The sequence below is a fragment of the Rattus norvegicus genome, chromosome 3 (genome assembly GCF_036323735.1).
Source record: "Rattus norvegicus strain BN/NHsdMcwi chromosome 3, GRCr8, whole genome shotgun sequence".
Taxonomy (NCBI): Eukaryota; Metazoa; Chordata; class Mammalia; order Rodentia; family Muridae; genus Rattus; species Rattus norvegicus.
In genome coordinates, this window is record NC_086021.1 from 187673886 (window position 1) to 187696698 (window position 22813).

Here is a 22813-nt window from a genome sequence, read left to right on the forward strand (position 1 = left end):
CCTGGCTGGCCCTCACGGTAGCAGTGCGGGAAGTCCACGTAGCCCTCAGCGCAGGCGGAACACCGCTCTCCTGTGAAGTTCGGCCTGCAGTAACAGCGGCCCGTCAGGTCTTCGCAGGTCCCATCGGTGAAGTCTGACTCACAGTCACAGGCTGAGAGGAACAGTCAGAGAGAAGAGGGTCACAAAATACCAGGGAGCTATGGTCTGGCCTCTTGGGGGTGATCCGGGAAATACGGCAGGTGAGACAGACAGACACTAGGACTCACACAGCCTCCGAGGTTTAGAAACGCAGCTCTACTTACGCTGACAGACATGAGGCGAGTCCAGTGGCTGGTCAGGGGCGCGGTAGAAGCCAGGAACACAGCGCTCGCAGTTGATACCCGTGGTGTGGTGCTGGGGGATACAGACACAGAGCTCAGTAGTCCAGGCATGTCCCTAGTTTGGTCATACGGGCCATCTACATTGGGTTAGCCTTTGCCTGGCCCACCTGGCAATCCAGGCAGACACCTCCACCCTGGTACACGTTGTCCAGGTTCTGGCTGGCGTTGCGCCGGTCCACCTCGGGGTCATAGTAACAGTCGTAGGCATGGCCATGGCAGTTGCAGGCTGCGGAGGGAGGGCCAACGGTTAGCATGCCTCCCGTGGATGGCCCTGGAACCCCTGGGACATATTCCGTGAGCCCTGTTTGTGGGCAGCGAGTATTAGTGTGGCATACGCACACTGGCACTCATTGGCGCTGTCCGTGGTGGCGGGCTTCCACGGCTGCTGGTTGAAGCCTGGACAGCATCGGTCACAAGAGCCTCCACACGTGTTGTGCTGGCAGGCACACTGCAGCCTATGAAGGGACAGAGAGGAGTCAGGACCCACTCCGGCGTCAGAGGGTTAGAGACGAGGTGGGTGGTACATGCTTGGGCATTGCTGTCCTGCTGTGTGGGCACAGGCTCCCCTCCCCACAGTTCCCCAGCTGTCATGCAGTTAACTCTGGTCCAGACTTCCAACTCCCATGGCCTGAGCCTTCGAGAACGGACAAAGGGAAGGAGACAGACTCCCTGAGTCAGCAGAAAGGGATGGGGGATTTCAGTGACACCCGCAGGGTATGTATCGATGTTGGGGTGGGGCCTAGGCGCTAAGGCAGGTGGAACCTTGGCCCTCTCAGTACCGCCTGCACCCAAACCCTGATCCAGTTCGAAGGGAGGAGGAATACATTCATTCCTCAGAGACCTGGATCTTACTCAGCTTGTGATATCCTGTCAGCCAGACGCCCCCATCTATCTAGGGCATCTCCCCAGGGGCTAGCGGCCAAGAACTACTTCCTCTTTTCCAAAGGCTGGAGGAGGCCTGCCGCTGTCCCAGTGGGCAGGGGGACAGCTGGCGGAGATGAGCGTAAGACTGGAGCATCTGCGTTGTATAAACCAACACCTCCCACATTCTATCAGCGTGTGGCAGGGTCATAGCCAGCCCGCTCAAAGGGGCAGCACACGCATTTCCTGAGCAAGAGGCCAGAAGCCTATCTGTGCGCGCCAGGAACTCAGAGCCTCAAACCATCAAGTTCTAGTCAGGCTGATCCACCACCCCACCCCCATCAGGGGGTCCCAGGACCTTGGAAGTCAATTCTGCTTCCTGTCCCACCCCAAAGGCTTCTGGGAAAGTCTCAGCCTCAGTGTAGGAGAAGGAATGAATGACCAGTCAGGACAGACAGGCAGCAGCCATTCAGCCTAACGTGGCTGAGGCAGAACCACGGTGATTTTGAGCGAATCGACATGGTTAAGAGGCACCCCTGGAAGAAGGAAGTATAAAGGCTGGCCGACGGGTAAAAATCCCTACAAGTCCGCCCGGGGGCCTCTCCCTAGTTACAAAGAGGCCTTGCAAAGGAAGGGTCTGCAGATGCCACACACAGAAGACTTGGGCCCAACTCTACTTCATGAGGCAATGCTATAAAAGAAGGTTTCAGAATGACTATAAACAAAGGAATCTAAAAATAGGCAGACGTGAAAAAAATGACTACTTAGAACTTCTAGAATTGAAAAAAAATGAAATTATTAAATTATTAAAGAAAAAAAAAAGCCAAGCCCAGTGTGGTGGGGCTCGCCTTTAATCTCAGCAGTTGGCAGCAGAGGCAGGTGGATCTGTGAGTTCAAGGTTAATCTTGTGTGTATAGTGACTTCCAGGCCAGCCTCATCTACAGGGTGAGCTTCGGGCCAACCAGTGCTGCATGGCGAGACTCTGGGAACAAAGACTAGGGCTGAAGAGGTGACTCAGTAGTTAGGAGCACTGGCTACTTTTCCAAGGTCAGGGTTGGAGTCCTAGTACCCACATGGATCTGACACCATCTTCTGGCCCTCCTCCTCAAGTACAAGGCACACACGTGGCATACATCCATACATGTAGGCAAAACATTCATACATACAAGAACTTAAAAATATTTTGTTCTTGGGTTGGGGATTTAGCTCAGTGGTAGAGCGCTTGCCTAGCAAACACAAGGCCCTGGGTTCGGTCCCCAGCTCCGAAAAATAGAAAAAAGAAGAAAAAAAAATTGTTCTTAAAGGAAAAAGAAATGAAGGATTTTCAATGGAGTAGGTGAATAACAGAACAGACAGAAGTAATGGGGACACTCTCCAAGGGGACACTCTCTGAGGGGACATTGTCTGAAGTGACATTCTGAGGGAATACTCTCTGAGGGTACATTCTCTAAGGTGACACTCTCTGAGGGTACACTCTCTGAGGTGACATTCTGAGGGGACACTCTCTGAGGGGACACTCTCTGAGGGGACACTCTCTGAGGGGACATTGTCTGAAGTGACATTCTGAGGGAATACTCTCTGAGGGTACACTCTCTGAGGGGACATTGTCTGAAGTGACATTCTGAGGGGAATACTCTCTGAGGGTACATTCTCTGAGGGGACACTCTTTGAGAGGACATTCTCTGAGGGAACACTGTCTGAGGGGACATTGTCTGAGGTGACATTCTGAGGGGACACTCTCTGAGGGGACATTGTCTGAGGTGATATTCTCTGAGATGACATTCTCTGAGATGACACTCTGAGTGAGGGAAAGGCCACTGAGAAGACAAAAGGAAACATGAGGTGTTCTCAGACAGGGATCATTGTGTAGGAGCACAGAGGACAAGGACGACTGTAGCCACCCAGTTAACAAAGGCACATGCAGTCTGAGATCTCAGAACCAGAGATATGCCCTCCACACTTCTGACTTGATCCACAGGGCGTATAGGCAGAGGTCATAAAAACATGGCAGCAATGCCGGTCGGTGGTCAGCTCAAGGGATCCTGGACTCGATGAGGACCTAATGCTGACCCAGGTAAAGTACTCCACCAAAGGTCTGAAGGCATAGTCATCAAAAAAAGAATCAAAGCCATCAGCAGCCTCCAAAATGACTGGCAGACGGTCACTAAATGGTGCACTACGGAAAATGGAAATCGGCCCAGCAGAGCAAGGGGCCTGAGTAACAGGAACCGGGAGCAAGAGGGTGACAGAGGTACTGGATAGAGAGACAGGTGTCCCAGGTGGGGCTGAGGACCAGGTCACATGGGGAGGAGCCAGGGTCTCTCTGCACATCTGGGTTGGCTGGAGCCAGGCAAACCTGTCACAGGCTGCCAGGCCTCGTGGGACACCCTGTAATCACAGCTGCTCTGGAGGCTGAGACGCAAAGTCTGCCCAGACTACAGAGTTAGTTCAAGACAAGCCTGTGCAAAACAAAAAGCAAGAACGCTGGGCCGGGGCTCACTGGTACAGTGCTGGCTTAGCACGCACAAGACTTAGTTCCTTCATCAGAGGCAGGAGCCACGGTACAAACAAGTGGGGGTAGGGACCACACTGGATAGACAGGATGAGGGAAAGTCAGCAACGAGCCAGATGCGGGAACAGACGACCTCGTCTCTAGAGAGGCAGCATGTGATGAATGGAAGAACGCATTGGCACTTGAGAGCACAGGCTGGAGCTCTGAGGTGATATTTTGTTGAAGTCTGTGGCTCTGGGGAAAATGCCAGCATATGCCATTCCTCAAGCCCTGAAAGGAGGGCTGGGCTCAGGTCAGGCCTGAGCATGTGAGACAGGCGCAGTGGTGAGCCTCTCCCAGCAGGTAAAGACGAACCCAGACGCTGGGGCCCCACTTCCTCTAAGGCTAATTTGGTTTACTAATAGGCTCCATCCATTCCTGGCCAGAGGGAGCTGTACTCCCACTTGGCATTCAATTTCCCAGGGCAATTAGCAGTGCCCGGAGCTGCACTGCCAAAGACTCATTCCCACAAGTGTTCCCAGAAGGCTAGGACTGCAGCCTGCCCGCCTGAGTCCTTCAGCCGGGGACACCATGCCATACCTGTTTAAGTTGCTCTGCAGGAGACAGCTTTGTCACTCTGTGTGTGTGTGCGCGCGCGCGCGTGTGTGTCTATACATGCAAGCTCTTACCCCAGAGTCTCTGGAGCCTATGCTAAGGCTGTAAGGCCCCAGTAGAGGCTGGATACTAAGCTCAACTCGAGACTCAGGACCAAAAGCTTTGAGGTGATGGAAGTGGCAGGTAAGCTGCTTACACCTTGTGGGAGTGTTCTGGGGCAGGCTGAGGGGATGGAGGAGGGGGCTGCCTGGCCAATGTTCTGGGTAGGACATGAGTGTCTCACATGGGCTACCCACTGCTGGCTCCGCCCTGCGGCTCTATCCACTCCCGTCCCTGCTTTGTTCTGACTCGTGGCTCATGGAGATGGAGAGTGATGGATCCTGGCTACCTCCTCAGAGCAGCTGTGCTCATGCCCGCAGGGCCTTGTCTGTTAGTAGCTCAATATTTGGCTGCTGCAGAGGGGGGGAAGGGGGAGGAAGAGGAAAGGAAGGGCTGTGCCCTGAGAATAGTTTCCAGGCAGAATAAGGGCTATGGTGCCAGCCTCCAGGAGCTCTGGACTCAGATACAAATTGTGTGATGGTATCTGGTCGTGGGCGGCAGGTAGATACTGGGTACTTCCTGCCTAATCAGCTGGCTCTGGGTAGAGCTTGGATGTCAGGCCCAGGACCATGTTAAAGTGCTACTTTCTCACAAGAGGTCAGAGCTCTTGGCTGGCCCTGGCTGCATGGGCACTGGGTACATTAAATTGGGAAAACTTGCTGCTCCTGTCCTTGACCCTAGCCCTTGCTCTGAGTGGGGTAAAAATCAAGGATGAAGGCAACAGCTAGCCTTTGTGCCCTGGGGGAGGTTAGGGGAGCTGGGGTGGGCTGCCTGGACAAATGCTATACAGCCACTTAGGGGTACAGGTGTGAGCTAAGGAATCCTGTCTATCACTGAGGTCCATCCCAAAGGCTCTGGGTCTGTGGCATCAGATAAGTTGCCACCCAAGACAAGGACAACCTGAGAGGCTCACATAGCTCTACCCCTTCAGATATGGAAAACAGAGACTTAGAGTAGCAGCCAGTGCAGGCCCCATGGGGAAGCCAGATCTGTGCCGGGTAAGTAGGTAGATGAGGATGGACAGACAGACAGACAGAGAGCCACAGGTCTCACCTGAAAGGATCCGAGGGGTCCTTAGCGTCACAGACATCTGCGTGGCCATGACAGACGCAGCGGCCGCCGATGCTGATGTCTTTGATGCTGTAATAATACTACAGTGGAGGCATGAGAGCATGAGGTGTCACCTGACCATGCCACCTGCAGCCACCCACTCCCCAGAGCAAGTTTCCAGCCACACCCACGCACTCACCCTGCGGGTGACGGTGGGGTCCCGCAGCGCCTTGCCCATAAGGTGGCCCAAGAGCGTGTTGGTTCGAAGAAACCGCAAGCGGATGTTGGTGGCCTTGGTGAAGTCTCGAAGTACTGGTGAATAGGAGAAGTTCCTGGCCCCAGGGCGTCCGTTCACCAGGGACACCACGATCTGCAGAGGACATGGACCACCAGACTGGGGTTGGAAACAACAGGGGCCCACTACCCCCAGGACCAGCAGGGCTGTGCACCCCACCTCGCCGTTCTCCAGAGGCACTATTCGGGAGTACTCTGTGGTGCAGATGACATCGTCGTCCTGCGTGATGCGCTCTAGAGTCCGAGGTCCAAACCGCTCCAAACAATCCCTCTTGGAGGCTGCAGGAAACGGGCGATATGGTAAGACGGGTACCAGAAATAGACAACCATCCCGGGCCCCAGCCTAGCATCCCATGCTGGCTACACGCTCTGAAACAGATTGCTGCCCTGTGTTCTACTGACCAGCGGGAGCTATTGAACAGACAGCAAAACCCTGGCATAAGGCAGAGGGCCCTTGCCTCAGGCAGCCAAGCCAGACTGGACTGCAGGGACTTCACTCAGGCATTCAGGGATTTTACTCAGGCATTGCTCAGGCCTAAATTTTCCCGGGACATGCCAGAGATTGGGCGTTCTTTAACCTTTCCCCAGGCATGGTCTGCAGTCAGCCACCCCATTCCCACTCTCTGCTAGGGAGTTTTGGGGGATGTGTCATCAGGCCTATCTAATCAGAGTACCCCCACTCCGCCAACATAGCTGGTCAGGTGGCATGCGGCCGGGCCTGCCAAGGACTCCAGCTGTCTCCTGCTGCAGGCGGTGAGGTTGGCAGGAGGTAGACCCACAGCTGCCAGGGCTGCTCTGTTACCACAAGGAGCCTCCTGAGCTGAAACCTATCTAGAGAAGCCATAAATGACCCAAAGATCCTGGTACCACCAGTGTGACACCGGTTGCATCCAACGTTGAGTGTGGGAGTCGATAAGCTCCCATCTACCCCTAGGTGGCGCCATCAGCCATAAGCCCTAAAGAGGCCATCATGGGGTCCAGGCTTGGCATCAGGGGCTTTGAAGCAACTACAGCCCCATCTCGAGGACCCTGGTCCTATAGCTCAGGACACTCACAGGCAAAGAACTGCCATGGCTGGTAAGTGTGGCCGAAGTCTGTGGACCGTTCCAGTACCCAGAGGTCAGGCCGAGGTGAGTTAGCAAACTTGATGAGCACATAGGCCACGTGGAACACCTGCAGGGGTACAGAGAGTGTGATGTCAGACGCCAGTCGGACGCTGGGCCCCTCCAAGTACCTCCCCGCCCTCTCAGGTAAGAGGTGCCGCAGTGGATGCTTGTCTGTGATGAGCTCTCAGGTCTGACTCTGAAATGCCTTCCCCAGCAGTCTCATGGTTTGAAAGATTGGTCCCACTTGGTAGCACCATTTTGGGACACGTGGAACCTTAAGAGGTGAGGCCTAGCTGGAGGAAGTGGGTCACTAGGAGCCTTGAAGTCCTCGTTCCTGTCCGCCGTGACTCGGACAGGCTTTCCCAACATGCTCCTGTCACCACGAACCGAGGCGCATACCTTTAATCTCAGTGCTCAAGAGGCAGAAGCTGGAAGATATGAGTTTGAGGCCAGCCTGGTCTACATAGTAAGTTCCAGGTCAGCCAGGACTTTCACACAGAGAAACCCTGCCTCAGAAAAAAAGGGGGGAAAAAAAGCTGATACCAAAGTCGTCAGGCCACTGCAGTCACTGAAGCTAAACTAATCACATGGTCCCCAGACTCTGGAACTGGTGTGGAAGGAAATGTGGAAGACTGAGAAATGTAGGTTAGAAAAGTCTAGAAGCTGGAGAGATGGCTCAGTGGTTAAGAGTACTGACTGCTCTTCCAGAGGTCCTGAGTTCAATTCCCAGCAACCACATGGTGGAGGTCCTCTGACCTCCACATGTGTACCACAGTCCCCGTGTGTACACAAACACATATGCACATGCACACAAATGCACGTAAAAAACAATACTGAAGTAATGTGGACAGGAGGCTGGAGGAGTGGCTCAGCTTAAGAACATGAGCTGTTCGTCCAAAGAACTCAGAACTCAGCTTTGAATCCCAGCACCCAAGTGGAAGCTCACAAGTTTGTAACTCCAGTCCTGCGAGTTTCAAAATACCCTCTTCTGGCTTCCTTGAGGCTTCCGTGGGCACCAGGCATATATGTGGCACATAGACCCGAGGTCCCAGATTGGGATAATTATCCTATAGAAAATCACACTGGAGGGAACTGGAGAGATGGCTCAGTGGTTAAGAGCACTGACTGCTCTTCCAGAGGTCCTGAGTTCAACTCCCAGCAACCACATGGTGGCTCACAACCATCTGTAATGGAATCTGATGCCCTCTTCTCTGATGTGTGTGAAGACAGCTACAGTGTACCCATATAAGTAAAATAAATCTTAAAAAAATATATAATAGATAGGTAAATACATTTTAAAAAGGAATGATACTGTTACTTTATATTGGCCGTAACTTCTAGCTCTTACAGACTCAAGGAGTCTGCCTTAGTCCAGAGGACACTTTGAACTTTGGATCTGCGAAATGTTTGAATTGTTTAACTCTAACCCTCAGGGCCTGGATAGGGCTCCTTCACAGCACAAGACAAGCTGTCACAGGACACTTCCTCAGCAGAGCACTCTATGGACCAACAAACCACCTCTGCCCTGAACGTCCCAAGAGCCGTCGTCCTCGCTTCACAGGCTCCTGCCCACTGCCTAACTCTACCAGCGGTGGTCCCTCCTCACCTGAGGGAGCCCAACTTCTCTGTCCCCTCCAATCTTAACTCTGCCGAAGGGCCACTTGCAGTGTCGGGTACGCGCAAACTACCTCAGCCCAAGGGTAAGACGAAGCTGGACGTTCCTTATTCATCTGTGCTGAGTACTGGCCTGTCAGAAATGAAGTCCTTGGGAAAAAGGCACTTCGTGGGCAATTTGCCCATTTAGCTGCCCGGGACCGGGCTACATCTAGATGCTAGAGCATTTCTCAGGAATATATAAAGCCTTGGATTCCATCCCAAGAAAAACACACACCCCAACACTCCTCATTCGCTCTTGGCCAGCTCCTAGACGTTCCATACCACCCACTATGTATCTGCAGGCCCAGCTCAGCCCACAGTGCTGGCGGGCCAGCCTCAGACCCCCTCTTCCTAAATGCCTCAGGAGTATATCCCAACAGCACCCACTCCAGGCTTGCCCTCTCCTGTGCTGAAGAATGGGAAGGAGTGGTTTCCACAGCCCATGCCCAAATCTGAAAGCTGAGAAGAACGCACTCCCCACCCCCACCCTCCACCCTCACACACAGGTCTTGGAGACCAGAGCAAGATGAACAAGAAAGGAGAGAAGCCATTGTCCAGGCTGGGATCTGTTCCAAGCATTGAAACTAAGGAGGCCGGTGGTGCGAGCTGGCTGGACCTGGCCTGCACAGGGGTAGATCCCTCCTGCTATCTGCTGCCCCAGCTTCTCACCAATAGCAAATGGAGGTCACCAGGTTTAAAGTGTGTAGGACCCCATGGGAGAGGGGAACCCTTACTCCAGGCTGTATTAGCTTGCTTTCTGTCACTGTGATTAAGCACTGATGGGAGGCAGGAACTGAAGCAGAGACACGGAAGGACGGTACTTATTTTAGTGGCTTCCCTTCTGGGTTACTTTTTTGTTTTGTTTTTGTTTTATTTTTATTTATTTATTTAGTGTATCTGAGTACACTGTAGCTGTCTTCAGACACACCAGAAGAGGGCATGGGATCCCATTACAGATGGTTGTGAGCCACCATGTGGTTGCTGGGAATTGAACTCAGGACCTCTGGAAGAGCAGTCGGGGCTCTTAACCTCTGAGCCATCTCTCCAGCCCCCTTCCTGGACTTTTTAAGGTTTCTTTCTGAAATAACTCAGGCTCACCTGCCTAAGAGTAGCACTACTCATGATGGGCTAGGCTCTCCCACCTTCAACCATGAATCAGGAAAACATCACACAGACACTCCCACAGGCCAGGTTGAAGGAGGTAATTCAACCGAGATCCCCTCTGTCCAGCCATGTTTAGGTTTGCATCAACTTGACAAACAAACCATCACTATTAAACCATAACCTTTGGTTTGTTTTTTTGTTTTAAATTTATCATAAATGCAGAGTTCTGTCTGCATGTATGCCTGCAAGCCAGAAGAGGGCACCAGACCTCATTATAGATAGTTGTGAGCCACACTATGTGGTTGCTGGGAACTGAATTCAGGACCTCTGGAAGAATAGTCCGTCCATGCTCTTAACCACTGAGCCATCTCTCCAGCTCCTTCTTTTGGTTTTTGGTTTTTTGTTTTTTGTTTTTTTTTTTTTTTTTGAGGGGGGGACACGATTTCTCAGTGTGGCCCTGGCTGTCCTGGAACTCACGTAAATCCATCTGCATCTGCCTCTGCCTCTGAGTGCTGGGATTAAAGGCATACACCACCACCACCCCCACCAAGGCTAAAAACCAGATTCCTAACTCAAAATACCACACACATGACTCCAATAGAGTCTGCAAGGGACTCTCAAACTTCCCTCTGAAACCTCACAGGCCAGGCCTCCACTGCCCACACGCTTCTCAGCATCCTTATCTTCAAAGGCCTCGCTGCAGTTCATTAAGCATGAGCCCCGAAACTCCAAAATTCTCCTCCTTCTTCCCACAAAACACAGACACGAAAAACAACACGGTCAGGTCACCCCAGCAATGCCCTCTCCCTACTGTCAGCTTCTCTCTTAGTCTGCTCTCTGGCCCTGTGCAAAAAACCAATAGAAAAGCAACTCGGGGAGGAAGGGATTTACTTCATCCTACTCTGAAGGAAGCGGAGGCAGAAAACAACACTGCTTCCGAGTTTGAGCCCCTGGTCTGCACAGCTGCCCTTCTTAAACAGCCCAGCCCCCCTGTCTAGGGACAGCACCATCCCTCCTCTCGGTCTGAGCCCGTCCACAGAACTCATTAACCAAGAAATGCCCCACCGTCCAATCTGAGGGAGGCAATTCTTTATCTGAGAAGCCTTCTCATAGCTGCGTGGCGGTACGTGACTTCAATCCCAGCTCTCGGGAGGCATGTGGATCCGAGTTCACTGCCAGCCTGTTCTACAGAGCTAGTTCCAGGACGGGGGGCACTACTGAGTGCGAGAGGGGATGGGGGGCAGACAGGCAGAGACAGAAACAGAAACAGAGAGGCAGAGACAGACAGACAGACAGACAGACACACACACACACACACACACACACACACACACTGACCAACTCCAGGCAGGCAGTGCACCAGGACCCTAGACACAGTTTGAGCTGTCCTTGCTGAGATAAAAGGGTGGGACCAAGCACAGCCACTTTCCCCCAGGGTACAGGCACAGGCCTATTCACGGGCTGCCAGTTCTGAGGTCATTGTCCACTTCCCTATGGGAGGGAGATACCCCACCCAGCTGGAGGAGGGATTCTGGCCTCTTCAGGGACAACTTACTTTGCACCCTGCCTCATGCCACACACTGCCTCTTGTGCCCTGTGGCCCCAAATTGGAGGTCCAGCAGGTCTGGGATTATAAAATGACAGAAAGACCCTTGTGAAGAAGACAGGCCAGGGACAGCAGGAGGGAAGCTTAGGCACAACAGAGAGGGACACTGGCTGCCCCTGGGAGCTGGCAGCCTGGCCCTCATGAGTCCCTGGGGCCCACCCCCGCCTTTCCCTGGGCCCGACCCCAGGCTGCACCCTTGCTGGAGGCTCTGGCCTTCCCCAGTCAGTCGGCCCTGCATTTTTCCCAGCTGAGAGCACTTTTACAAACACTAAATCCAAGCTGCTGATGGGCAGAGTAAGGACGAATGGAAACTCCTAACCCTGGGTTGGGATAGGACGCACTTACCCCCAACACACCTTCTGTCTACCTGTCAAGCTAAGCCTCTGTCACATGGTAGCCTGAATACAAACTGTCCTCAAGGGCTTGCTGGCTGCAGACACTGGAGGGCAGGAAGGCTGTGCCCTCGCACCTCCTGTCTGTCTCCAACCTGGTCCCTGCTCCCAGGACTACAGCAATGCCCGCAGTATGACCCGGGAAGGGGGGGGCACAGACCCCTGGCTTCAGCCCCTCCCCCGCCACGCCTGCTCCTCTCAGCTGCCAAGGCAACCTGACCTTTCTGCTTCTGCATAGCTCTTTGCAGAGGGGAAAAAAAATGTCTTTTAAAACAAAAAGCAAACAAAAGCTGCTGGTTATTTTTAAAATTCTTGCTATTTTGGGGCAGGCACGTCTCCAGGGCAGCAGCCGGGGCCAGGCTCTTGGCCCACCATACCTCCTTACCCCCTGTCCGGCCAGATCTCACAGGGCCAAGACTCCAAAAGAGGGCCTGTGCCCATAACCCTGCCTGACAGGACTGGCGAGAGTCCCATGAACCAAGTTGGCCATCCAGGGCGGGAGTACATGGCAGGCTCTGGGTTCAAGGAACCACGTGGCCCCGTGAAGCTACTTCTCCAACCTAGGGAGAGGGAAAAGGCACACAGAGAAGCGTCAAATACTATAACTCCATGATATGAAGGTCCCAGAGCCCCAATGAGAAGATGAGATTTTTCTCCTGGATAGACAGTGGTGGAGCCAAGGTAGCCAACCCTAGAACCACCTGGCCCAACAGTGGTGAGGAAAGCCAAGGAAAAAGCAAGAAGGCGGTTAACTCGAACTGCTCTTTCAAAGTCCAAGGTTCAAATCCCAGCACTCACACAGCAGCGCACAACTGCCTGTGACTCCAAGATCTGACACCCTCAGGCAGATAAACATGCAGGCAAAACACCAATACACAGAGAATGAAAAAGGCAAGTGGGCTTGGACATCATATAGGTGAGGGTGAGAGGGGAGCTGGCGGGGCCTCCCAGGCCTTGTGATGTGGGCACGCACAAGCCAAGCCGCCTGGCTGACAGCATCTTAAACACAGATACCGCTTTACCAAAAGGGAGGCTACAACTGGCGCCTCCAGGGAAGGATCAGTATTCTGTCTGGAGTCTACAGCTTAGTTCTCCCCTGGCCTCAGGGTCTAGGGAGACCCAAGCGGCTGTGACATGTCCTGGGCTGAGGGGACCAACCCACGGTTCTAGTGGAATGACTCAGCGGGTGGCCTGTGACTCAGCCTGGACCCTGCAGGAAGAAGGCCTATTGCCAATTCCCGGGGACAGGCCAGGGTCCCAGGCGGTACTGGGCGGAGGCAGGAAGCCCTTCCTAGCCCCAGGCATCCGGCTGATGCCCTGACCACTCCCTTCGGATCAAGCTCTAGGGCACCTGGACCTTCTAAGCCCTCCAAGACCTTGAGGAGGCCAGTCCAGCCCTCCATCTCTCTGTCCTTGTCCACCTCACCTTGAAATCTGCTGCCACCAGACGGAGCTGCATTGGTACAGCTGTGATAGGGTCTGCTCGGACTAACAGCCAGGTAAACAGGCACAGCCATCCCTTCAACAGACCAGGGAGTCCAGAAATAGGCGATGTGTAGACTCTACCCCAAGAGATGGGGAATGGAAAAGCCCAGGGAGCTGCCAAGCAAGCCCACCACTCAAAATCAGGAAAAAAAAACAAAAACAAAAACAAAAACAAAAACAAAAAAGGAGCTTGGGTACACAGTTTAGTGATGGGGTGTTTGCTTACTGATGTGTGAGAGGCTGGGCAGACTTAAAGAGTCAGATAATGTGGTGAAAGGAAGGGATGGACGTTGGGTGTGGCATCTCTGCCAGTTGAGGTTGAGGCAAAGGGTTCAAGGTCATCTTTGGCTACTTAATATGTTCAAGGCCAGCCTGGGCTACCTAGCATGCTCAAGGCCAGCCTGGGCTACAAGAGATGCTATCTAATAAAAATGACAAAAAAAAAAACAAAAACTGTAGTACACACCAAGAACAGACGGCTGCCTGGGGCCACAGGTGTGTCGTAAGCACAACAAAAGACCTTAAAAGAACGGGCAGAGGGAACGGGAACAGGAGGTTGTCAACTAGGGGGTCCCAGCTAAGCAGATGCCAAGCAGCCCTGAACACTCCAGCTGGCCCAAGCTCTCTGCCCCTCCTACCTGTGGGTCAGCCTGCTCAGGCCAGAAGGTCATCGAGTGGGGCAGAGGAAGTAGAGCTGATCCAAGGGGGACACCCCACGGCTGAAACCTAAACAGTTTAGTCTCCACTGAGAGGCACGGTGAGCTCGAGAGGCCGGCACAGTGGAGTTTGTTTAAAACCACAGAAAACAGGAAGGCTTTGGGGGCTGCCAGGGCACTGGGGGGTCAGAGAGGGGGACTTAGGAGTGTGCACCGTTCTAACCTCCGTGTGAGACAGCAGTATGTGGCCACTGAGAGGCAGTGTGGCTGCAAAGGAGCAGCCAGAATATCACAGCCCTGGGCCTGGTCCTCTTCTGAGCAGTGGGGAATGGGAAGGGGGAAGGAGAAGAAGGGAGTTGGCCACAGATGGCAAAGGGGAGAAGAGAGGTGGGTAAGGGAGTTGGATAGAGACCTAAAGCGAGGCAGAAGGGGTTGCGAGAAAGGAAGGTAGCTGGAAAGGTGTGTAGTTCGTGGTGTGAGCATAAAGCAAAACAGTGAGCGAAGGAAGGTGGCTCCAATTCAGTCTGAGGAACTGCCGGCACAGACCCCTGCTCTACCCTACCCCTGGGAGTCCAGCTCAAGGAGTCAGACTGGCACAACCCTGCACCTGTCCTGACCACTGGACTCTGTAACTTGTAACTTAAGCCCGGCCATGACTATACTTCCTGCCACTTCCCTGGACAACCCAACTGGTCTCAGGACATTGGCCACATGGCTGTGTGCCCAGCCAGGCCCAGGGAGCCATGCCAGAAGCTTCAGCCTCATGACCACTAACCAGCAAGCAGCCCGAGAACAGCCCCAACCTGAGGGAAGCAAGACAGGGCGAGCCTGCAGGACACCCAACAGCTGATGGGCCACCATGACACGGTGCCTCATTCTCTTAGTTACAGAAATGATGACTTGGGGCAGGAGACAAGATCCAGGTCATAAAGCCATCCCTGGGGCACAGGCCCTTCACCCTAGCATTACTTGGCTTTAATTGGCTCCCTCACTGTCCCTGTCTAGACCATCCCTTCTCTGCCCCTAGTCTGGCACTACTGGTGCATCCTGCAGCTCAGGGCCTTCAGGGCTGGGACCTGCATAGCCTGGCAAGAGAACGAACGCCCTATCAGGAAAGAGACTAACACTCCTCACCTCTTTGAGCTGACCTGGAAAGGGGAGTTGACACTACAGGTGAAGAAGAACTGTGCAGCTGAGAGCCTCGTGTGGCCAGGTTTCCAGGCGGAGGGAGATAGAAGAAGAAGACACAGGCCAACTCGTCCCTGCCTGCTGGGGGTTGCCATGGGGCTTCATCCTGGTTCTCTAGCATAGAGTCGGACTCTGGAGAGAGGCTAGTGGGGGCAGCAGCCTGACTACCGGACCCCAGAAACTTCCAGATAAACACAAGGAGACAAAAGAGTCCCCCTTCAACCCTTGGCAAATCAGGCTGGGTTTTGGGGGAACTTCCTTTGTCCTCAGCTGAAAAACCTCTTCCTGGGGTCCCTCCCCAACAGAAAGAATCCTCTTTCAAGCTCCAGTGAGTGCACAGTCTCTCCTAGGTGTCCTTCCAGGTGTCCTGGCTGCTCCCAGACAGGTGTCAGGGGGACTGGCCTCCAAATTCAATGCCAGTTTTGGACCCACACACCAGGGCATAAGATCCAGGGCGGCCCAGCAGCCCAGCCTGTGCACCCTCCCCAGCCGGTGAGGCTCACTGCCAGCCACCCCCACCCCCTTCCCAGGGCATCCGCTTTCACCAGAACAAAGGCGCCTGGCCAGGCGCTTCCTGATGCTTCCTGAAGGAGCCACAGCCCAGGGCTAGCGCCTTAGAGGACCTCCCAGGCCTGCAGCTCAGAACCCAGGAAGAACTTCCCTATGAAAAGCTGGAGCCAGTCTGCCTGCCCCAATCCCAGAGCTTCCTGCCCCGGCCATGGCTGGCAGCCATTGGGCCAGCCATGACAGGGGCTGTCGTGGACAGAGAGAGAGAGAGGACTGGCAGTGGGCTCTTCTCAGATGTGATTATAAAGACTTTCCTTCCCCTGCCTCATGGTACAACTGAGGCTTAGAGACAAGATGCCCACGTATGAAGCTCTCTCTGAACTTGGAACAAGCCAAGGCCCAAGGGGCAGATGTGAGGACGGCTCTGGGCCCTAGAGGTAGCAAAGTCCATACTTTGTCAGGAAGGCAGCCCACCGCTGTTACTCCTCCCACACAACATTTGGGCATCGTGCCCACTGGCTGACGTTGCCATGGAGACAGCCCCCCCCCACATGCTACCCGACTCTTGCCTCCTAAGGTGCAGCCAGGCAAGACTGGGAAGGAGAGACAGGTACCCCCTTGCTACCTCCACACCAAGGGACATTTCGTACACACGCCCTCCCATGGGTGCCCCACTTCTGTGCCAAAGAAGAAAGTGGCTTTGGGTTCGAGTGGCTCCGGAGAACCCCTAAGCTGGGAAATCAAGACCAAACCAGGCAGCCCTGAGGCAGTGGCTTCCCCACTTTCCCCTTCTCTACACTGGCTGCTGGAACAATGTTATGGATTGGTTCCCCTGAAGATCAAGACCATTTGCTGAGACCCAGTCTACTCTGCAGCTGCCTGTCCACAGGTAGGACGCAGGTGCCTTCCCCAAGGGCAGCCCCTAGAGCCTGGCTGTGGAGACCTCCCTTACTCCACTCCTCCTCTCATCCCCTCCCACCTCAGGTGGCAGGAGGCACAGGGGCCCAGGAAGGATCAGTGGCCAGCTGTGTTGTGATAGGCATGGAGACACAAGTCTCTGGACTGGCAGAATATAAGTGTGTACACTCAACCATGTAGTTGAGTGTACCACCACCAGCCCCACCCCAAGCCAAGCCTCAGCTATGCACCCACCCTGGTTCCAAGGAGCCACAACATGTCCACCACTTCCACAAGGCAGGATCTCAGTGGACGAAGACACAGCTATATGAGTGTGGCCCAGTCCTGGAGTGACACCAGCGTCCCCAGGCCCTGCTCACCTTCAGGTGGCTTGAGCATCACTGGGAAACAATCTGATCTACCCTCCTGCCTGAACAGGACCCTGAAGGGCCTATGAGGGTTCAGAGCTGGCAGTGTGGGTTCAGTCACTGATCCCCTGACCTAAAGGTGGTCACCAGAGCACAGGTATCTCAGGAATGTCCATTTCTACCAGGCTCCCTCCACATTCCTGCACCCCTCCCATCTCCACCAGGAATTCCTCAGAGTAAACACCAGGGAGCCTCTGAGGGCACCAGGGGCCCTGAGGCAGGTCTGCCACACCTCCTTGTGCGGGCAGCACTTCTCCCTAGCAACTCTGGTGTGGCCTCTGGTGGTGTCCTATTCACTCCCCAATTTCCAAGCCGTACATCCGGGGACACTGAAGAACAAAGATGTCCACTGTTGGCTTACAGGCAATTCCGAGAGACTCCTCCCAAGGACCTAGCAACGGGCTTAGGCAGACATATCTAGACATTATCAGCCGCCAGGTGGAGGTGGCGCTCTGGGCGGCATATAAAAGGACCGCTTGCTACCCCGCCCCCTTTTCCTGCCCTATTCCCTTGTGTTCCCAGCTGGTCTTTCTCTCTTTCTTTTCCCATCTTTCTTTCTGTCTTTTTCTGTCCCCCATTCTCTGCCCTCATGGTTCTGCTCCCATTTGTCTACCTCTACCAGGGCCTCACTCCCCTCCCCCAAATAAACCTCCCTATACCAGGTCTGCTGTGATTTCCCAGGGGACACCTTGGCATGGGCCCGCCAGGTACCCACCCCATGCCCACAGCCACGTTATATTTTATAACACCCTCCACTGGGCCTTTGCCTGGGCTGGCCCTGCTCCCAGCAGCCCTGGCTTTGTCTCCCCGGATGGTGACCTCACCAAGCCCATTATCTTGTACCCAAAGCAAGACAAAAATGAACCCTACCTGGCCCAGGTCCAGTGTGACGTTGACCTCATTGTACTCCGGGCCACGGGACAGGGGTGGGCTCTGCCACCAGCGCTCCGTGCCATCGATGGCGTTGCTCACAGGGTGTGCCTTGTTGCTGTTGGCAGCTATACAGATGTCACAGTACTGGCCCTGCAGGGAGAAGATGGCCAGATGACCAAGAAGGGCTAAGCACCCCCTTTCTCCTCTAGAGTCACCATCCTGCTATGTGAACCCTGGGTCCCAAAACATTGTTCTCTCTTCTCGACCTTCAGCTCCTCACCTCTCAGTCACTACATCAGTTCAAGGGGTATGGTTCACACTGCAGGAACAGTGAAGGCTTTAGGTGAGAAAAATCAAGGCAAGCCTCAGTGGGAAGGTAGCTTCAGAGGCCTTCGGGATAAAGGGAGTATGCTTTCGGCCAAGAGCTGGCTACTGGAAAGGCTCCAGGACTGATGCAGAAGAGCACAGGAGGCAAAAGCAGGTAAGATCTCTCCACCCCTCCCACCTACCACTCTTTCTGAGGGTCACTGCATGGTAGTAGTGCTGTGTAGGAAGGGGGCTGGTAGTAGGAATGGGGGATGGGGTTGATAGTATGGGATAGGAGAGGGGAGGGCGTTGACTGTGTGGGATGGGGAAAGGGGATGGAGGGGCTGATAGTATGGGATGGGGAGGGAATGGGGTTGACTATAAGGGATTGGGGGAATGGGGTTGAATAGTATGGCATGGGATGGGGGAGGGAGTTGACAGTATGGGATTGGGGGTTGGGGTTGATAGTATGGGATTGGGGGGATGCGATTGGTAGTAGGGATGGGGGAGGGGGATGGAGGGGTTGATAATATGGGGGCAGGAATGAAAGCGTAAGAAAGGTAGAGCTATCAGGAAGAATCATATGGGGAAGAGGGTTCATGGGGGGAATCAGACATCCCCCCAACTCCCAGTCTGTGGCTGGAGACACACCCCAGCCGTCCAGTACCTCTAGACTGGGTCCCCAGAGATAAGAATTAAACAGGTTTTAAGGGTGAGGGGTGCAGCTAGAGTGTAAATATTGTCGCAAGTGACAGTGGCAGCAGAGCCTGGGGCTCCCAACTGCCATTTCTGCCCGCAGGGACAAAGCTAAGTCAAGGCGCCCTGGGAACCTCAGTGTCCCCATCTGCAGGGTAGGGAGAGTGTTGCAGTGCTGAAGATGCCACCTCCACGATCCCACACAGGGCCTGGCAGCTGCTTCATTCACAGCCTAGCCACCTGCTGGACCCCGTAGGAAGTCCCAGCAGAGTGAGTGCTGGCTTGGTGGGGGAGGGGAGTGGAGGGGAGGGGACGGGCCATGGATCCTGGCCAGGAGAGCCCCAGCCCCTATACCCCAGGGAAACCAAACCTGTCCTACAAGACAGCACTGGGGACTTGACTGGGGCCCAGAAAGAGACCCTACTCCTCCCAGACTGAGGTTGTGGTGCAGAACTTCTTTCCGAAGAGGCTGGAGGGTGTAGGAGAACCCTGCCCAGACTGGGAGGTCTCAGTGCCAGAGCCTCCAGCCTCGCCCCCCTGGGAGTCCAGCTAGCTCCAGACTTCCGCCTTATGTACCCATTCCTAGGGTCGTTTGTGGCTCCCCAGACCCCAGGTGTTGACCTCTGGGGAGCTCCTGCCTGGCTGGTAGCCTATAGAGGTCACGGTGCTCTTCTGATCTTGCTTTAGGTATCAGCCCCTGGGCATTGTTCTGGACCACCCAAGCTGACTTGCACCCTGCCAGGCACTGTCTGCTAAGTATCCCATAATACAAACTATCTGGCTAGTTCTCCTGGGGCCCTGAGAGCTCTTTGGTGTTAGACACACCTTCCTTGCTCCACTACCACCACCACCACCACCACCCACACATACCCCCACCCCGGCTGTGGCTCAAGAGGAGCTAGGACAATAATGACCCTAAATGAGGCTGTCTGTCAACCCTAAATGATGACCCCTCTACCTACAACCTGTGTCCCCAGCTCTCAGAGTCACAGGATGGAACAGAGTAGGGCCCTGAGAGGACCCCGCCCCATGGACGTCAAGCAGGGTTGGGTGAGCATGACCCTTAGGGAGGCTTCTTGTGGTCCAGACCACGCAGAACATGATCACACTGCCCCAGCAGTCAGGCTCAGGCTCAGGGTTACAAGGTAGACCTCCAGGAGCCTAGCAGCCCAGGGAAGCTAGTGTGTGCCTCCTTCTAACCAACAGAGAGGGTCTAGAGAGTTAGGAAACCATGGTGAGAATCTCCGATCAGCTATTCAGCTAGCAGTAAGCCACAAGCACCCTTGGTGGCCTGGATTTCCCCCACTGACCTCCACACAGACAGGGCTGGGAAACCAGGCTTCCTCCACCCCCTGCTGCAGAGGGTCCTGCCAGGAACAGAACTAGGAAACATAGGAGCTGATTAGGACTTTCCCTTCCACTGAGTCATGCCCGACGTGGCCAGCAGAGTTGTGATGCCCACTGGGAGGGCAGGAGAACCAAGCCACACTCATCTTGCTCAAAGGCCCTGTAGGACCTGGTTCCCTCTTCTGTTGCCTTAAAGGGTACCGGACTCCTTGGGGCCAATCTGCGAGTTTCAGGCCTAACCCCTTGATATGGGCCATTACTGAAGCAGCTATTTCTACTTCCTCACCAAGGAGGCGCAGCAAAGAGGGGCTGTGACCTTTACCACCATAGAGAGGTAATAATAGCTATACAGCACCAGATCCATCTGAGCCAGTGACCCTCTGAGAAGGCCTGTGCACAGGCAGAGCCGGGAAAGGTGGTCCGGGATGTGCAAAAGGACTTGAGTCCAGGAAGTAACAATTAATGTGTAAGCAGAGATGAGGGCCCTGGAAGCCCAGGCGATCCCTCTGAGTCAGGACAGGGCCCTGAGTCCTGAGACTCAGCTCCCTGACACAAGCCAAGAGCTACCTCTCTACCATCTGCTCCCTGAGATGGATCCTGCTCCAACTATATAAAGCGTCAAAAACGTGTGTCTGTATCTTTCCGGGCCTCAGTTTCCCTGTCTCTGAGTCTGTCTCTGATGGACCACACCTGCTCTTGTTCTCCGACAAGGAAACCAGAGCACAGGGAGCCGGGCCCTTCTCAACCCCCCTCCTCCCCAGTTGGAGGCCCAAGGAAGGGTAGAGTGAGCAGACAAGGAAGGTGGTGGCCAGGTAAGCCAGTGGACAGAACTGAATCCCTTCACCGCTCCCCTTTCTCCACACCGACCAATCCGTTTTCAGCTATTCTTTCCCTTGCCAGCCTCCTTCCAGGAACGTGGAAGCAGGTCCCTAGGGCTAAAGTTACCAGGCCCTCATGGTTCCCAACTCTCTTAGGTCCCTAACATGAGGTAGGAGTCCTACGGCGGGACAACTTGGCCCACCTGCAGGATCAGCCTGAAAGGCAGGGCTCCCGAGAGACTTAAGGCACAGAATCCACAACTCCTGGAGGCTGAAGCCCAAACAAGGACCCCACCACCTGCTGGGCAGGGGGCTGCCCTACGGTGGCCCACAGGTGTTAGCGCTCAGTTAAAACTTTGCCTGGCTGCTCGCCTCACCTCCCTCTGAAGCTCCCAGATCCCAAGCAGAGAAGGTTCAAGTTTTGGCTGTGACAGTGAGACCCAACACCAGGAGAAACGGGCGATGGCGCGGCTTCCGCGCTTATTCCGTTCTCATCCGGGAGGCCAACAGGTTCCAGCCTGTCCCGGGGGAACAAGGAGCTCCCGCCCCCTCCTCACAGTCAGCCGGCACCCAGGCCAAATCCCGCCCACGCAGGGATCCCGGACTTACGGCTGCCGGGGACTGATCACCGGTCCCCTCCTGCCTAGGTCACCCCCCCACCCGAACTTCACCGGCCCCAGGGGCCCTCGGTCCGCAACCCAGGCACTTCATTGGCTCTTCCAGAGGCACGTGCAGTGCACGAGTTTTGGTGGCCGCGTCAGGGTCCTTCTAAGTCCATCAAAACATGGGACCAGGGAGTCTTGGTGGGAGAGACAGTCCGTACTTACTTTCCCAGCACCGGAAGCCCCTATGAGATGGCTGGGTTCCAGTGCGAGGGGTGGAACACCACTGAATGGTGTAACTAGCTCCTCCGCGCCGCGCTCACCTGGATTGTCTGGTTGGGATCTCCGCCCGCCACCGGACCCCCAACCAGCTTGCAGTAGAGGTCCTCGGTGGGGCGTGAGGCACTGCGCGTCGGGGCCTCCTCGCCGCAGGTCGCGGACGCGGTGATGCGAGCGCCCTCCGCCAGGTTGAAGTAGGGCGGGTGCAGGCTGAAGCCATCGCCCCCGGGAATGCGCGCCTCGCCTACCAGCGCCAGCCCAGCCAGCAGCAGCAAGGGCAGCGGCGCGAGGCTCCGGGGGCCACGAGCTCCCGGTGCGCACCCCACGCAGAGCTGCCCTCCGCGCTTCGCCATTTTCCTCCTGGGGGCTGCAGCTCTAGGGACAGCGCGCGCCGCAGGAGCCCGGCAAGTCTAGTTTGGGGCGGCCGACCCGGCTGGCCCCGCCTGTCCGAAGACGTCAGGCCCCGCCCAGGCCCGCCCTGGCGCCCGAGCCTAATGCCCCGGAGAGGGGGTTGGGGGAGGGCACAAGAGAGGGGGCGGCCTGGGGACCTTAACCCTTCGGACCCCGGCCAGACCAGCGTCCTGGAAAGGGCACCTGCTGGCCCCCGGCCAGACCGTGGGAACTTGGCGCTACTGAGCCTTTCCTCTTCCCCAGGTCGTGGCTTCGATTCCCACGGAGACCCCTTGCTTTTACTCTGGATGTTCAGGACCCCAGCACATCGGGCCTGCCTCTACCCGCCCAGCGGCTCCCCTTTTTGTTTCCCTAACTTCAAACAGGTCTCAGCCACCTGGCGCCTCCCTGTTGCCCTAGCCTGTTACTCTCTTCCTTCCCTGTTGGTGTTTGTATAAACTGTGTAGCTGTGGGTGGGGACATAGAGGGGATGTGATCTGCAAATAGTGGGGGAGAGGGGAGAGACCAGGCAGAAGGAGTTCCCCAACTTCCTCCATTGATAGGTCGGATTTAGCCTATTGGGTTTCAAACTTCTCTACTTTGGGGGATCAATACAGGAGCAAAGAAATGACAGACGGCCACCCACGGAACATGTCCAAGGATGCTCATTAGTCTATAGGTGCCAGC

General features: G+C 55.1%; 1 protein-coding gene across 1 annotated transcript in view; it reads right to left on the bottom strand.

Moving 5' to 3' along the window:
• Lama5 (laminin subunit alpha 5) overlaps positions 1–22089 on the bottom strand; it is a 48071-nt gene extending 25982 nt beyond the window's left edge. Inside the window, exons 1-10 of the mRNA NM_001191609.1 lie at positions 21781–22089; positions 17686–17838; positions 6846–6963; positions 5951–6069; positions 5696–5866; positions 5500–5597; positions 720–835; positions 488–606; positions 303–393; positions 17–151 (exon numbers count right to left, since the gene is read on the bottom strand). Coding sequence (NP_001178538.1) covers positions 17–151; positions 303–393; positions 488–606; positions 720–835; positions 5500–5597; positions 5696–5866; positions 5951–6069; positions 6846–6963; positions 17686–17838; positions 21781–22089 — 1429 coding nt within the window. The remainder of the gene's footprint in view (positions 1–16; positions 152–302; positions 394–487; positions 607–719; positions 836–5499; positions 5598–5695; positions 5867–5950; positions 6070–6845; positions 6964–17685; positions 17839–21780) is intronic.
• Between the last annotated feature and the right edge of the window lie 724 nt (positions 22090–22813).